Here is a 14927-nt window from a genome sequence, read left to right on the forward strand (position 1 = left end):
GATATCTTCCCCTGGTCTAAAGCCGCCTTCCTTCCCCTCCTGCCCAAGGTTGGGCAGGCTCTGGCCAGGCTTCGAAGATGAGGACTCTCCTGAGGATCCGCCTGGCCCCAGAGTCATCAAAACAACAGCTGGGCCTGATGTGGGGGGAGGCCTTGGTGGGGAGCTCAGCTGCCAGAGCCTCAAGGGTTCCTAAGGTGTGTCCCAATTTCCCAGGCCTGCCCCGGGGCCCTGCATGGCCTCTAGCTGACCCCAGGGATGACCTGCTTTCAGCCCCAGCTCTGCCCCACCCACTCACAAAAGGAGCACCTGTGGGGGGCCGTAGGGGGTTAACAGAAGGGGCCTATTGGTCTGCTTTTAGAGGGCCAGTCAGGAAAGTCAAGGGCAGAGGCACTGAGTTACTGGTGGGGCAGGCGGAAATCTCTACTTTGGGCAACAAATGCTTTTTTCCCAGGTGCCCAGGCCCCTAGCCTGTAAGTGTGCCTGGTCATGGGAGGGTCTCCAGAGTGCATGTTTGTGTGTGTGTGTGCCTATGTGTGTGTGCACTGCGTGTTTGTGTGCATGCATCCCTCTGTCTGCTTCCCCTAACACTCCAGGCAGAGACACTGTCCCAACCCCACAGATGGGGAGATTAGGCTCTGTAAGGTTCCTTGACCTGCCTGAGGTCATTTATTCATTCACAAAGTATTTCCTGGGATGGGAGCTCAGGTGTCTGCAGGCGCACCCTCAGACACTGGTGGCAGCTAGTAGGCGTACAGGAGATTTGGCCAGTTCATTCCCCCCAGCCACCCACCTGGTGTAAGCCCTGCCCCCATCCAGGCATGCGGGCTAGGCAAGGGGTGCTGGACTGCAGCTGAGCTGGGTGGGTGAATTGGGTAGCAATAGGCAGTGCCTAGTGCTGGCTCTGAGGGCTAAGTTCCTCCCCCCTGCCCCCTGGGCCCTACCCTGACCTCTGGGGAGCCCCCCACCAAGGTGTTGACACTGGTCTGTTCCTCCCTAGTCTCTACTTACCAATCCAAACTGGTCTGGACCCTGCCTGGGGCTGGGGCTGGGTGTGATGATCATCTCCCTGTTACAGAAGTTTCCAGCAGAGGGAACCAGAGCAGGGGTCCCACCTCAGGAGGGGCACACTATTCAGGTCTCTGCACAGGCCAAAAACGGGTCTGGATGCTGGCCTCCCTTTCTGCCTCCCGCCCCCTGTCCATTAGGATCTACCTAAGACAGCAGCTACCTAGGGGCCCCTTAGACACCTGGCATCAGCCCCCTGGCATCACCCTGCCCCTGCACACACCACGGGCCCTTGCCTCCCCCATGAAAACCCCACAACCTGCCCCACCCCCTCTGCCCCCCAGGCCTCCTTACTGTCCCGACACACCGGCCAGCTTCCACCCTCGGGTCTTGGCACTTCCTGTAGCTCGTGCCCACCTGGTCTGACATGGCCTCACCCTTGTCAGGGAAATTAAGTAGACCCACATCTTGGCAAGCACGCCACTGCTTGCCCCCCATCCAGCCTGGCAGCCCTCAGAGGACAGGGTGTCTGCATGTCCCCAGAGCAGAATCTGGCATGTGGCTGACCGCAGCAGAGACCTGATGGGATGAATGCAGACAGGGTGGTACCCACCCCACACCCAGGCTGCCCACCCTGCTGTTGCCAGCTCTGGGATCACAGGGGGCAGGCCTGGGCTCCTGGGGAGTGAGCTAACAGGACCTCCAGACCCTCAGGCCTGGTCCCTTAGGTGCTGGCATGTCCCTGACCACAAATAGGCAGGTGGAGTCTAGAAGGACACGTGGGTGTGGCAGCTGGGTGGGTGGCAGAAGGGGCCTCTGGGCCCTGCTGCTCTGGCCGCCCCCTCCCTCTGCCCCCCTTACTGTTGTGGGTGGGTTCTGGGGGCCTCCAGCTTGCCCCACACCCCGCCTCAGGACCACAACAACCCTTGTTCCTGTTTCTGTGTCCCCCAGCACGTGCATGGTTGCATATGTAGGTACAAACACATAAAAAAACAGCGGCACAGGGCACCCCACCGGGTGAGGGTGGGGACCCACACTGCTCTGCCCCTCCGGCCCAGAGTGCCCTCAGGCTGGGGTCAGAGGCCCCGGGAGCTGCCCTTTTCCCTAGGGTCAACATGACCACAGTGAGCTAGGGACAAAAGGCCCTTCTTCTCTGCAGAGGCCCGGACTGTGCGGAGGAGGGAGTGTTCCTGTGGACCCTGTGGGGGCAGGGGCAGTGCCTTCGGAGAGCAATGTCCCTGGGTTTCACGGAACCCCCTCCACCTGCCTGTGAAGCAGCGGGTGGGGTGGGCCAGTGCCAGGAAGTGATGCTCTGAGGCTCTCAGACTGGGCCAAGGCAGGGGCTGGACCTGGGGGAGGGAGAGGGCGGGTGGGCAGGGCCTGCTGTATCCTGGCTGCCTCTGTCCTTCTCAACCCCCCCAGCCTCCCAGCCTGTCTTTCTTCTGAGAGGAGGCTTCCGGACAATTATATTTGTGCTTCCTCTGGCGTCTGCCTCAAGCGCAGCCCTGACCCTGACTATTACACCCCTGGCTGACCCCCACGCTCCCTGGGGACCCTCCATCTGCCGGTGTCTCCCCCTGGGAAGTGCAGGATGCTGGAATGAGACTTGCCAGGATGCTGCAGCAGGAGAGCCTCAGGGCAGAGCAGGGGGCCAGGGGAGTACAGCCGACCAGATGGGGGGTGGGGGGCCTCTCCCAGGGGTCAGGTGAGAGCTCAGCTCAGCATGCGCAGCAGGAATGACGAGCAGAGCTGAGGAAGAGCTCTACCAGGGCTGGTAGCCGAGCTCAGCCAAGTCTGGGCAGAGGCCCTGGCAGGCCAGTCCTAAGACCGGGCCTCTCATCCTTTTTCTCTCTGATGGAGAGGCCGGGGGGGAGGAGGGCGGCTGCTTCCTCGAGGGCCTGAGTCATGGCCAAGGAGACCCGCTCAGTTTTTCCAGAAGGGACGGAAACTTCCCTGTCAGCCCTGCTGCACAGGCCCAAGTATGACTGGCCCGCCTGCTACATAGGAGTTGGGAGACAAGCAGGGGTAAAGCGCTGCCTTACCAGTGGGCAGTCCACCATGGCCCAGCTCCCTGCCCCTGGCAGCGGGTGCCCAGTGAGAGGGAGGATGAACCGAGGAGGATTTGCACATGTTTACCTGGGTACCTCAACCCCAATGCCCCCTGCCCGGCTCAGCTCTCGGCTGGTGCCCCAGCCTGCCTGGCCATGGCCTCTACTCACTGTCCCCAGCAGCAGCAGCTGTCCTGGTCAGCCTGGTGTGCTCTGGGGCTGGGGGCCACACCAGGCCCCCCGGGAGGCACACCCTGGACTTCAGGGGCCCAAGCCCATGGCCGCCCACCCCCAACACCGGGGCTCAGGCGGAAGCACCAGGCAGTTTCTGGTCCCAGCAGAGGCCTGAGGTCTGTGGAGCTGAGCCAGCACCACCACTGCCAAGACTCCCTTCGAGGGGGTGGGGGCGGCGGGGACACAGTCCTCGCCTGTTCCTGCCCCAGCTCCTCCAGCTTGGCTGGGCCACTTCCTTTTTTAGGCAAAGTTGGAGCTCCGGCCTGTCTCACAGAGCGTCTCACCCTCACCTGCCATAAAGGGAGGAAGGAAAACCATTGAGTCCCATCCGTCCTTGCTGCTGAGCATCCTCCTGGGGAGGGGGTAAGGGAGGGGACATCCTGGCAGAGATGCCCCTGCCACCTTGCACCGGGGGAACTGTGTCCTCCCAGCTCCACAGAGTAGTGGCTGGGAGAAGGCAGTGGTCTTCTTATAGTAGTGAGAGACCTCAGGATGCCCGGGTGGCTCAGTTGGTGAAGCGCCTGCCTTCGGCTTGGGTCATGGTCCCGGGGGCCTGGGATCGAGCCCCGCATCGGGCTCCCTGCTCAGCGGGAAGCCTGCTTCTCCCTCTCCCACTCCCCCTGCTTGTGTTCCCTCTCTCGCTGTCTCTCTCTCTCTGCCAAATAAATAAATAAAATCTTAAAAAAGAAAAGAAAAAGTAGTGAGAGACCTCATCTGGACCCTCAGCTCCTGCCCAAGGGGAGGGAATCTGCCCCAAGGCCTGAGTGGTCTCAGGATGCCCCCTGCAGTCAGCCACCTCTGGTGCTAATGGGTCCCTCCAGAGGGCTGGGGGCCTGCCCTCGGTCCTGGAGTTGGATCTTGGGTCAAGCCCTGGGTCCCTCATTGGGCAGGGTGTATGGGGACAACAATAGTTCCAGCATGGTCACACTGGACAGGTCCTGAACCAGCTATTCCCAGCTCCTATATGCCTCTTCCTCCAAGAAGTCCGGTAGGGTGGGGGGCTTTGGGTCCCTCAAGAAGCTCCCCTTCAGACCTCTGCCCCTCCCAATGTCCCATTTTCTAAGTGTCCAGCCCCCAATACCTACCCCTCTCTCAGCCCTGTGGTAGAGGTGAGTCCAGGGCCTGGGCCTTGCCAGGGTGACCTTGTTCTCCGTGTCACCCCACCCCGTCGCACCCCTGGGTTTCCCTTGGGCCTGATTTCAGAGGCTCTTAGCACTCAGGGGTCACGGGCGGTGGGCCTGGGGATGGTCCAGCTTGATAGCTCCCTGCTCTGCTCCTGGCTGGGGGCAGGAGACAGTGCGGACCCCAAGCCTCCCAACCAGGAAAGAAAGCTGCAGTATCTGTGTCTGTGCACGCCCACGCGTGTGTGCCGCGGTCGCATCCCCGTGAGTGCTGCGTGTCGCAACCCGCCTGGGTCCCTCCGCGCGCACGCCTCCCGCCTCCCGGAGTCTGTGCGCCTCAGCACGCGGGGTGAGTGTGCACAGGGGGCGGGGCCTCGGGGACGGGGCCTCCCGGGGGCGGGGTCGGGTCCGGCCTGCGCGGCGGCGCGCCCTGCAGTCCCCGAGCGAGCGAGCGGCGAGCGGAGGCCGAGCGCGCCCCTTCCCGTCGCGCGATGCTGCCCTGGACGGCGCTCAGCCTGGCCCTGAGCCTGCGGCTGGCGCTGGCGCGGAGCGGCGTCGAACGTGGTGAGTGAGGAGGGCGGCGGGCTGGGCTCCAGCTCGGGCGGCGCCCCTACCCCCTGCTGCCTGCGCGGGGCAGTCTCTTTCCCTCCCGCGGCCGCGGGGTAGAGACGGCCGTAGGGCACCCCACCCACCTGCGGTGCCTCAGGCGGCTAGGCGGGCGCCAGATGTTGGGGAGGGGGCTCTGGAAAGGAAGGGGGTGGTGTCTGTCGGGGAGGAGGTCCCTGCCTCAGTTTCCTTCTCCTTGGGATGACGCTTAGTAGAGGGATGGGATGGTAAGAGGGCTAGAGTCGCCCCACCGGATTGGAGGATACAGAGGCCGCAAGGCACAGATCAGAACCGAGACACCCCAGCTCCTGTCTGCCCTTGGCCCAGCGGTGGAAAGGGTCCTTTTGCCCCCTGGGGTGCCGGGAGCAAGGGGAAGGCCTTGGAGGGGCTGGTGGGCCCTCAAGCTGCTCCAGCAGGTAACCTGCTTCCTGGGTCCAGATGGAGTAGAGGATGGGTCCAGAGGAGGGGTGACATCATCTGTAAGTGGGGTCACGACTCCAGCCTGGCCATATGGGCTGTGGGAGGGGCTGTGATCATGCTCTGTCCCTCTCATCTATCCACCTCAGCTCCCAGTCTCCGCAGGGGCTTTGTGCCCCACCCCCCCAACAACTAGTTGCTTTACCTGGAGGCTGGGCTGTGGGCCTGAAGCCAAGCCTGAGCAAACAACCCCCCTGTGACCCAGGCCTGTCCATTCACACTCCTGGGTGCTGGGCCAGGACCCTTGACTCCAGCCTGCACAGAGTCTGCTGAGCAAAGGGAGGGTGGAGGGGCTTAGAGGGGTTGGCTCTCCTTTACACATGAGACTTGAGCCCAGAGAGCACCCCAGGTATATGACCAGGGTGCAGAGTTAGAACCCACTGAGACTGTGGGCCACTGTGGCTCAGGACCCCTCTCCCCCTTCCCCCAGGGCTGCCACCTTCAGGACCTTTGGGCGTGGGGCTGAGCAGGCTTTCAGGGCCCACTTGGGTAAGGGTAAGCTCCAGCTTAGGGAAAGCTCAGGCCCTGGGGGTTCTGCCCTGGGTGTGGGGCTGTCTGGGGGCCACCACCTGGGGCTGAACCCTCCCCTCTCCCCCAGGCCCCCCAGCATCGGCCCCCCAGGGGGACCTGCTGTTTCTGTTGGACAGCTCGGCCAGCGTGTCTCATTATGAGTTCTCCCGAGTTCGGGAGTTTGTGGGGCAGCTGGTGGGCCTGCTGCCCCTGGGTCCTGGGGCTCTGCGTGCCAGCCTGGTGCATGTGGGCAGCCGCCCGCACACCGAGTTCCCCTTCGGCCAGCACAGCTCAGGCGAGGCTGTCCGGGACGCCGTACATGCTGCAGCCCAGCGCATGGGTGACACCAACGCTGGCCTGGCGCTGGCTTACGCCAAGGAGCAGCTGTTTGCGGAGGTGGCGGGGGCCCGGCCAGGGGTGCCCAAGGTGCTGGTGTGGGTGACAGACGGCGGCTCCAGCGACCCCGTGGGACCCCCCATGCAGGAGCTGAAGGCCCGGGGTGTCACTGTCTTCATCGTCAGTACTGGCCAGGGCAACCTCCTGGAGCTGTCTGCTGCCGCCTCGGCCCCCGCGGAGAAGCACCTACACTTTGTGGATGTGGACGACCTGCACATCATTGCCCAGGAGCTGAGGGGATCCATTCTGGGTAGGTGGGAAGAGGCAGGGCCTGGGGGGACCCCAGCAAGGAACCTCGGCAGAGGTGCGGGAGAGGTACTCGAGGGCCTGTGGCAGGGGCCAGGGCTCCGGGGCCAGTGGCGCTTCGTGGGGGTCCGGCAGGGAGGCAACGCACACGGCTGCCCTGTGCATCCTCCAGGGACGCGCTCCGGCTGTGTGCTCTGTAGGCCCCACTGCCTGGGCTGTAGTGGACAGAGGGCCAGGCCTGAGTGAACATCTCCAGGTGGGGTTCTCTGCTGACGGCACCCCCCCAGAGTGGAGGGCCTGGAGTGGGCCGCGAGACCAAGGGGCTGCCTCGGGTGGGATGTGGTTAAATGGAGAGGAAGAGGGGGAGGGTCCAAGCCCGAGGACTCTGCAGATGGACAGCACAGGCTCCTGTATGTGTGTCAGGTGCTGCCATGCCTGGGGGGGGGAGAGAGCCAGGTCGGGATGGGCTAGGATTGCCTCCCACAGCGCTCGGGCCCTACCACCCTAGGGGTAGAGACAGTCAGAGGAGTGGGAGTGGGTTTGCACCAGTGGTGTTTTTGGGAATTGCTAGAGGAGGCTGGACCAGGGAGGGCCCACTGCAGGGGCTAGCAGCCCCCCACCAACTTTCTTACAGACCACCCCCGCACCCCCCATCCCCAGCCAAACCTCGCGGTGGGAGGGGCTGGAGATGAAGGGCCTGATTACCGGCTCAGCCGGCTCTATTCACTGAAAAATGCCACTAACCCCAGGGTTCTTCCTGAATTCTGCCTGTGGGTTAATCATCCACCCAAAACCGGAAGGGGTTGGACTGTGGATTGCAGAAAGGTAGAGGGTCCTTCCAAAGGTTTCCCCCAGGGACGCCTGGCCCCTGGTGGCCCCTGAGTCAACCACTGTGGCTGAGCCTGGAGGGGACAGCAGGAGGAAGGGCAGCAGCTGGACAGGAAGAACCCAAGGCTGCAGGGCAGTGAGGCAGTAGGGTGGGGGCTCCTGGGATAGGGGTGGGGTGGGGTCTGAATATGGGGGATGCGTAGGAGAATGAGTGCCAGGCTGACAGCTGGAGCACCCAGCATTCAATAAGGAAGCATCAAGATCCCGATGGGCATAACGCTGCCCAGACATTTATCAACCTTACCTACTTGCGTGGTCACTCACATGGCCATGTGGTGTCATGGGCTCAGGAGTAATGCACACTTGGGGGTCCCACTCTGGAGCCCTCCTCCTAGAAACCTGAGGCAGGTGGTACTGTGACCCCACATCCAGCTACTCCTGGAGTTGCCCCGTCATCACTCCCCAGGGTGTCCCCCCACCCAGAGCCTCCCATCTTCTGGCTGCACTGGTGCCCCTTTGCCTTGACTGTCCAGAGCTGAGCTGACCCCACACTCTGTGCGGGCCACTCGGGCTAGGGAGGGTGGCTGGTCCTCTGTTCTCAGACACCACCTTTGAGGGGCCACTGGAGTGGTGGGAAGTGGCCATTATAGCTCCTCACCTGTCTGGGTTTGCAGCTGAGGCAGGCAAGGAAGCACCTGATGGAGTCCCAAGTGGGCGACTGCACTCTTTTCCTAACCCCAGCCCTGTCACCGGTTCGTGTTATCATTAGCACTGCTGGGGCGGCGGAGCCTGGGCTGTTCCCCACGTCTCCCTGCCCCGTCAGTCAGGGCCCCAGGCTGGGCGAGAGGAGACCTGACCCCCTGCACCACCCGCAGACGCGATGCGGCCACAGCAACTCCGTGCCTCTGAGGTCACGTCCAGCGGCTTCCGCCTGGCCTGGCCGCCCCTGCTGACCGCAGACTCTGGCTACTACGTGTTGGAGCTGACGCCCAGCGCCGAGCCAGGGACCGTGCGTCGCCAGCAGCTGCCGGGGAACGCCACGGGCTGGGCCTGGGTCAACCTCGACCCTGACACCGACTACGAGGTGGCGCTGGTGCCCGAGTCCAACGTTCACCTCGTGAGGCCGCAGCACCTGCGGGTGCACACGCTGCCGGGTGAGCGGGGCGCGGAGGGCGGGCTGGGCGGGGGGTGGGGTGCCGCGGGCGACCGGGCGGGGCGGGGCCAGACCGAGGCCGCGCCCCCACTCCGCTCAGGCGCGCGCTTCCCCCCCCACGCAGAGGAGGCCGGGCCGGAGCGCATCGTCATCTCGCATGCCAGGCCGCGCAGCCTGCGCGTGAGCTGGGCGCCGGCGCTGGGCCCGGCCGCGGTGCTCGGCTACCACGTGCAGTACGGGCCGCTGCTGGGCGGGGCGGCGCAGCGCGTGGAGGTGCCGGCGGGCCGCAACAGCACCACGCTGCAGGGCCTGGCGCCCAGCACCGCCTACCTGGTGACCGTGACGGCAGCCTTCCGCTCGGGCCGCGAGAGAGCGCTGTCGGCCAAGGCCTGCACGCCCGACGGCGAGCGCAGCCGCGCCCCGCGCCCCCAGCCGCAGGGGGCCGGGGGCCGGGAGCCGTGAGCCGGCCGCCCCGCCCACCCGAGGGCCCCCTTCTCCCCACCGCCAAAACCTGGGCCTTGCCCCGCGGCGACTCCGTCCGAACCCCCCCCCCCCCCAGAACTCTCCTGCGGCGGCGGAGGGCTCCCTGCTCGGGCGTCTGCCTTCTAGGACACAGGGCTCGCCTGACTCCCCGGCCATCGCGACCCCCTGCCCTGCCCGGGCCCAGAGCTGGACACGCGGTGCTGTCCTTTGGGCAGGAATTAGCAGGAAGATGGACAGGGAGTCTGGGGCGGGCTGAGAACATCAGATGCAGGACTGACCTCGAGCGCAGGACAGGAGGCAGCTGAGCGGAGCGGCTGGACCTCTCATTTGTGTGAAGGCCCAGTCCCTCTGGTGGCAAGGGCTGGCATCGGTCTGAGAGGGCTCGGTCCGGCTGGCCGCGCTGCGTCCCTGCGGCCTCAGGTCCTAGATGTGGGTGGAAGGTGGATGGGGGAAGGGCGGGAGCTGGCTCCGGCTGGGTTCCAAAGGCTTCCCGGAGGTGACAGGATCTGGAAAAGGTCAGGGCGTTGTGGTGGCAGGTCGATGGTGTGCTCAGCAGCTGGGTCAGCAGAAAGGTGGTCTTTACCAGGGTGTTCAGTTGGCCTGCTGGGGACAGTGGCCCTGCCTTCCTGCCCAGGACCCAGCTGGGTCCAGCTACAGCCACAGGGATGCAGATGGCACCTTCCTGGAGGAACAGGACCCTGGAGACAGGAGGGCTCCTTGCCCCTGCAAGCCCCAAGGCTTGCACTCACAGGGAGCCTCCCCTGCTTCTGGGTGGGGAGCTTCCATGCATGGGCAGGGACAAACAAGGTTCCCCTGGGTGGGTTCACCCCAGCGATTCTCTACAGCATCTTCTGACCCCACCTCCTGTCACCACTGCTCTACTGGGGCCACCAGACGAGTCCTAAGGGCAGTACCTGCTGTCCCTCAGCCCCGTCAAGGCATGTATGTACTCCCGTCTGCACTTTGCCCCTTCCCCACTAACACCCCAGACTTTAAAATACAGTAAATTAGATGTAAACTGAGCTCTGCAGTCTCAGAGTGCTTTACTCCGTCCCAACACTCCAGCCCTGTGAAAGCTCCCAGACGGAAGGCCAGTGTTCTGCGGCTGGTGCTGGGGAAGGGGAGGGGAGCCGAGCCCCTCCTGGTGCTGAGGCTCAGAACACCCTGCCATCTGCACCTCCTCCTCAGAGGGCCCTGGCCGTTTCTGTGGGTGGGACTCCGCGCTTTGGAGCAGAGTTGCCAGAGGCAGGGACGAGGACCTGGCTGTGCAGGGCTGTCCCCACCACCGCCTTCAGATCAGGGGTGGGGCTGTGGCGCCCTCTGCTGGCAAGACCACTCCCTCAGCAGCAGTTGGACTCGCCCGCCGCCTGCTAGTGGGAAATGGACACCCTAACCCAAGCAAACTGCAGGGTTGAGAGAGGTGGTCTTCAAGTCCCTGACAGTGTTCTCAGTTTGCCCACTCGGGTTTGGTGGCATGTGTTTGGGGGCAGCCTTCAATCAAGCTGGCCTGCCACCGTTTTTCAAGGACCAGACTCCCAAGAATCACATGGCTCCCTAAGCACCTAAGGCCTGCACCACACTAGTCTAGTGTACTGAACATTTGTGGGGGCCAGCAGTGCACGAGCCCACCATCTGCTTATGTGACAACGGCATGGGAGACAAAGGGCTCCTGCCCTGTGTGACCAGAGCAGGCTGAGTGGGCAGGGGGGCTAAGGTGGTGGGTCCAGGGTCCCCTGGTAGTGCCGGGCCAGGCCAGACTTGGTCAGAGGGTAGGGAGGCACTGCTGAGTGGGCGTTGGGTTTCCCCTACGTGTCCCCACAACCCCTGGGGAATCAGGCCCAGGGAAGCCGAGTGGCCTGTGTGGCCTCTACCACTGCGGGCATCTGCTTACCCCCTGACCGGTGGTTAGCCGGCAGCCCAGAGTCGGCGGACCCCTCCCTAGGCTGGTGGATGTGAACAACAGGGTCTAGGCAGCATCGACAGGAGAGGGAGACCTTCCCCAAGGCTGACCAGAACTCCCCATGTGCAGGCCAGTGTGCCCCACCCTGATGCCCAGGGTACCTGTAGGTCCAAGCCCACTGGGCACCTGGAAAGGTCCCCCTTCCACAGAGCCTCTCAGTCCAGCCTGCAGAGTGCTATGCGGGCGGCAAGAGAAAAAGCAAGAGAATACTGGCAGGTGCTTTCCTAATGGCTCAGTCATGCACTTGAGACAGATGAGCTCCTTCCCCCAAACATACCTACAATCCAAAGCGAGGGCAGAGTGGCCAAAGACACATGGCCCTACTCCCTGGAAGAGGCTCCAGCTTCAGCTCATCACTGCTGGATGCTGAGGGCAGGGAAAGGAGCCCCCACTTCTGTGCCAAGGAATGCCTCTTCTGGAAACCCTTACCTTGGAAGTGCTGCCCTTTGCACTGTTCTAGGCAACTTTTTTTTTCCTTAAGATTTATTTATTTGAGAGCGAGCACGTGCACAGGGTGGGGAGAGGCAGAAGGAGAGGGAGAATCTCCAGCAGACTCCACACTGAGCACGGAGCAGGATGCGGGGGCTCCATCCCACGACCCTGAGATCATGACCTGAGCCGAAATCAAGAGTCAGACCCTCAACTGACTGAGCCACGCAGGCAACTCTTAAAGGTTGGTAAATCTGGGCCATGTCTGGGAACAACCTCCAGGAAAGTTCCGTCCTGGCCTTCCCCCACACCCCCGCAGGCTGCCACCTGCAGGGACTCACACATGTCACTCTGTGTGAAGTGATACGTGGCACTGTGAGCTTCTGACGCAGACGTGAAAATCAGAAAGGGCTGTGGCTGCTTCTGGTTAAGACAAGGAAAGCGAGAGGTTACATCACGCGGCGTGTGCCCACTCACAGCCCCTCTGAGAACACACCTTCCTCAGGGGCCATGGCTTCAGAGGACACTGCTTCCAAGGTCTGTCCAGACTGCATCTGCCCCTGCTTTTGTTGTGGGAAGGGCAGGCCAGTGCTCGGTGTGTCTCCTGCCAGCCGGGTGGGGGCAGCTGAGTGCCTGTGCACTCATCTGTGGGGCTGTCCTGGTTGTGAGATGGACCCACGGGGGAGAGAACAGCAGGCCAGGGCATCTCAGTAGGCAACTGCCTACCTAGAAGCATATGCTACTCGGGAAGACAAGACTGGAGGGGTAGTGAGCTCTGGGCTCAGTCCTGAGTCACTCTCCAGTCCTGGGCCCAAGGTAGCACGTCTGAGGGCTCAGCACTCTAAGCCCTCATTACCTCTTCTGACTCTCTGGAGGCACAGGGAAGAGCTGCAGGAGCCCTGTGATCTGGGAGCCCTGCTTGCCCTGCTTTGCTGGCTAGGATGGGGATCAGCAGCCCAGGGCCCCATTTTGGGAGGGCCAGGCTGGGCAGCTTTTCTGTTGGCAGGGTTGGAGTCTGTCCGGTGGGGGTGTGGGTGTGGGTGTGGCCTGCATGTGGGTTTGGGCGACTGTGAGCAACACCAGAACCAGCAGGTCCTTTTGGAAGCGGAGAGAGGGAACAGAAAAGGGACCAGCTCGTTACTTTTGAAGGCCTGGCTGTCCTAGGAGTCTTAAATGTGATAAGCAGGCAGGCTTCTGCACAAGTGCTGTCCATGGCAGACACCAGGCAGGTTGAGCAGTGGGCAGGTGCCACCTTGGTGATGGGACACCCTGGGGTTTGGTGAGTGGGGGGCTGTGGGCCAGACTGGAAGGCCACAGCTCTGGTGTGCCATGTGGCTCTGGAGGTCCGGCCGGAGCCAGGGGTCCAGAAACCACACCTGCTGCCTGGGCTTCCCAGGGGCACCTGTCTTCTCTCTTTGGACTCAAGGACAGGCTGTAGGCCAAGCTGTCCACCTGCATCTCCAACTTCTGCAGTCTTTCCTCCAGGTCTTAAATGCTGGAGGACAACCTCAGAGAAGAAAGCCACATGTTGTGGGGAGGGTGATATCAGGAAATCTGTCAGCAAAACAGCTCAGCACAAGCAGCAGAGAACCCTACATTTGTCAGTTAAATGTGAATGCATCAGGTAAAAAGCATCATCATAATTCCATTTTATTAACTTAGTGATTTTAGGAAAGGTTTGTCTGCCCTCCTCAATGGCTCCCAATCTAAGATTTTAAGTGACAAACACAAGTGGATTGGATGTTTTCTATGGCCCATCAGAAATTGGAAAGTACCCGGCCGGCGCCTGACTGGCTCAGTAGGTAACAGCACAAGACTTTTGATCTCAGGGTCGACCTTCAAGTGCCACATTGGGCAAGGATCCTACTTGAAAAAAAGTAAAAAATAAAAATATGTATATAAATAAACAAATGAGGGGGGACTGGAAAGTATGGAGCCCACCTAGTCAGATGATGGAGACTGGAGGGGACCCCACTGTCAAAGGGAGTGCCCTTACCTAAATCCTTAAACAACAATCAACTCTGTTTTTCAAATTAAGTCAAGTTAAATGAAACTGACTGTATTTTTTATTTTTTAAAGATTTTGTTTATTTGAAAGAGAGAGCATGTGTGGGGGTTGTGGTGGTGGGTGGGTGGTGGACGGAGGGAGAACAGGCTCCATGCTGAGCACAGAGCCCGATGTGGGGCTCAATCCAGTACTCTGGGATCATGACCTGAGCCGAAGGCAGATACTTGACTGAGCCACCCAGGCGCCCCTGACTTTATTTTTTGAAACTGGCTTTTTAAATGCAGAAATTTATTCTCAGTGATTCCTTTTTTTTTTTTTTTTTTAAGATTTTATTTATTTGACAGAGAGAAACACAGTGCGAGAGGTAACAAAAGCAGGGGGAGTGGCAGAGGGAGAAACAGGCTTCCCGCTGAGCAGGGAGCCCGATGCGGGGCGGGGCTCGATCCCAGGACCCTGGAATCATGACCTGAGCCGGACCCTGGAATCATGACCTGAGCCGAAGGCAGATGCTTAACGACTGAGCCACCCAGGCGCCCCCCAGTGATTCCTCTTTAAATAAACGTACACAAGCTTGCCAATACTGGACTGGGATGGATGGAGCTAAACGGGCACATGGCTGAGCTGTGTTTGGACAAGGACTTCCTGTATCTTACCCATTTCCTTTTCTTCATGCAGCAGAGCCCTGCTAGGGGGGCTGTGGGAAGTATATAGTTTGTGGCTAATCCATAAAAACCTTGATGGCCACTGGTGTGGGGGAGGGGGGGCGGCATCTGGCTGGGAAACTCATTTGGCTTTCTCTTCATTTGAGGGTGAAAGATCACAGAATCATCTTTAATTCTTTCCCCTATTTTTATTCAGCATTAAAACTGTTTTCAGTCCACTGGGGGCAACTCCATATAATTCTGGGAACTCAACCAATTCCATCAAGGAAAGACTAAAGGGGCAACTTGGATGTTGGCCCTAGAAGCGAACTTTGCTAGCTTTGGGTACTGTGGGTTCTAGAGCAACGCTGGCTCTGCCCATCCTTTCCTCCCTCTGCCCAAGGCGGGGTCAGCCTGCCCCTTTGTCCCGGAAGCAGGCACGTGGCCTTTGGAGGTGCCCCAGAAGACTGGACCCCTCCTCCAGCAAGGACGCCCTCTTGTGGGACTTTGGAGGGGCTGCTCTGTCTTTCCACGCTTCTGGGGTTGAGATCCGTCTCCCTCCAGTTGTGAGCCACTTTGAAGTAGCCTCCACACCCAGTGTGGAGCCCAGTGCGGGGTTTGAACTCATGACCCTGAAATCGAGAGTCGGATGCTCAACCAACTGAGCCAGCCTGTGAGCCACTCCGGAGTGATACAAAGGATCGTGCGAGCACGGACCACTGTGGCTTGCTGAGATACCTAAAAGGAGGCCGGGGCGCGCTTGTTCTCCAGCCGGCTCTTCAA

The 14927-nt window shown here is 61.4% G+C and overlaps 1 protein-coding gene across 1 annotated transcript; it reads left to right on the plus strand.

The window, feature by feature from the left end:
- The first annotated feature begins 4817 nt into the window (after positions 1-4817).
- On the plus strand, positions 4818-10129 carry VWA1 (von Willebrand factor A domain containing 1). The gene is made up of 4 exons (XM_081817284.1): positions 4818-4972; positions 6090-6647; positions 8347-8625; positions 8749-10129. The coding sequence occupies exons 1-4, from the start codon at positions 4900-4902 to the stop codon at positions 9084-9086; spliced, it is 1248 nt and encodes a 415-aa protein (XP_081673410.1). The 5' UTR covers positions 4818-4899; the 3' UTR covers positions 9087-10129.
- Positions 10130-14927: the final 4798 nt, after the last annotated feature.

Source organism: Leptonychotes weddellii, chromosome 4 (assembly GCF_054177405.1).
Source record: "Leptonychotes weddellii isolate Sample4059 chromosome 4, ASM5417740v2, whole genome shotgun sequence".
Classification (NCBI taxonomy): domain Eukaryota; kingdom Metazoa; phylum Chordata; class Mammalia; order Carnivora; family Phocidae; genus Leptonychotes; species Leptonychotes weddellii.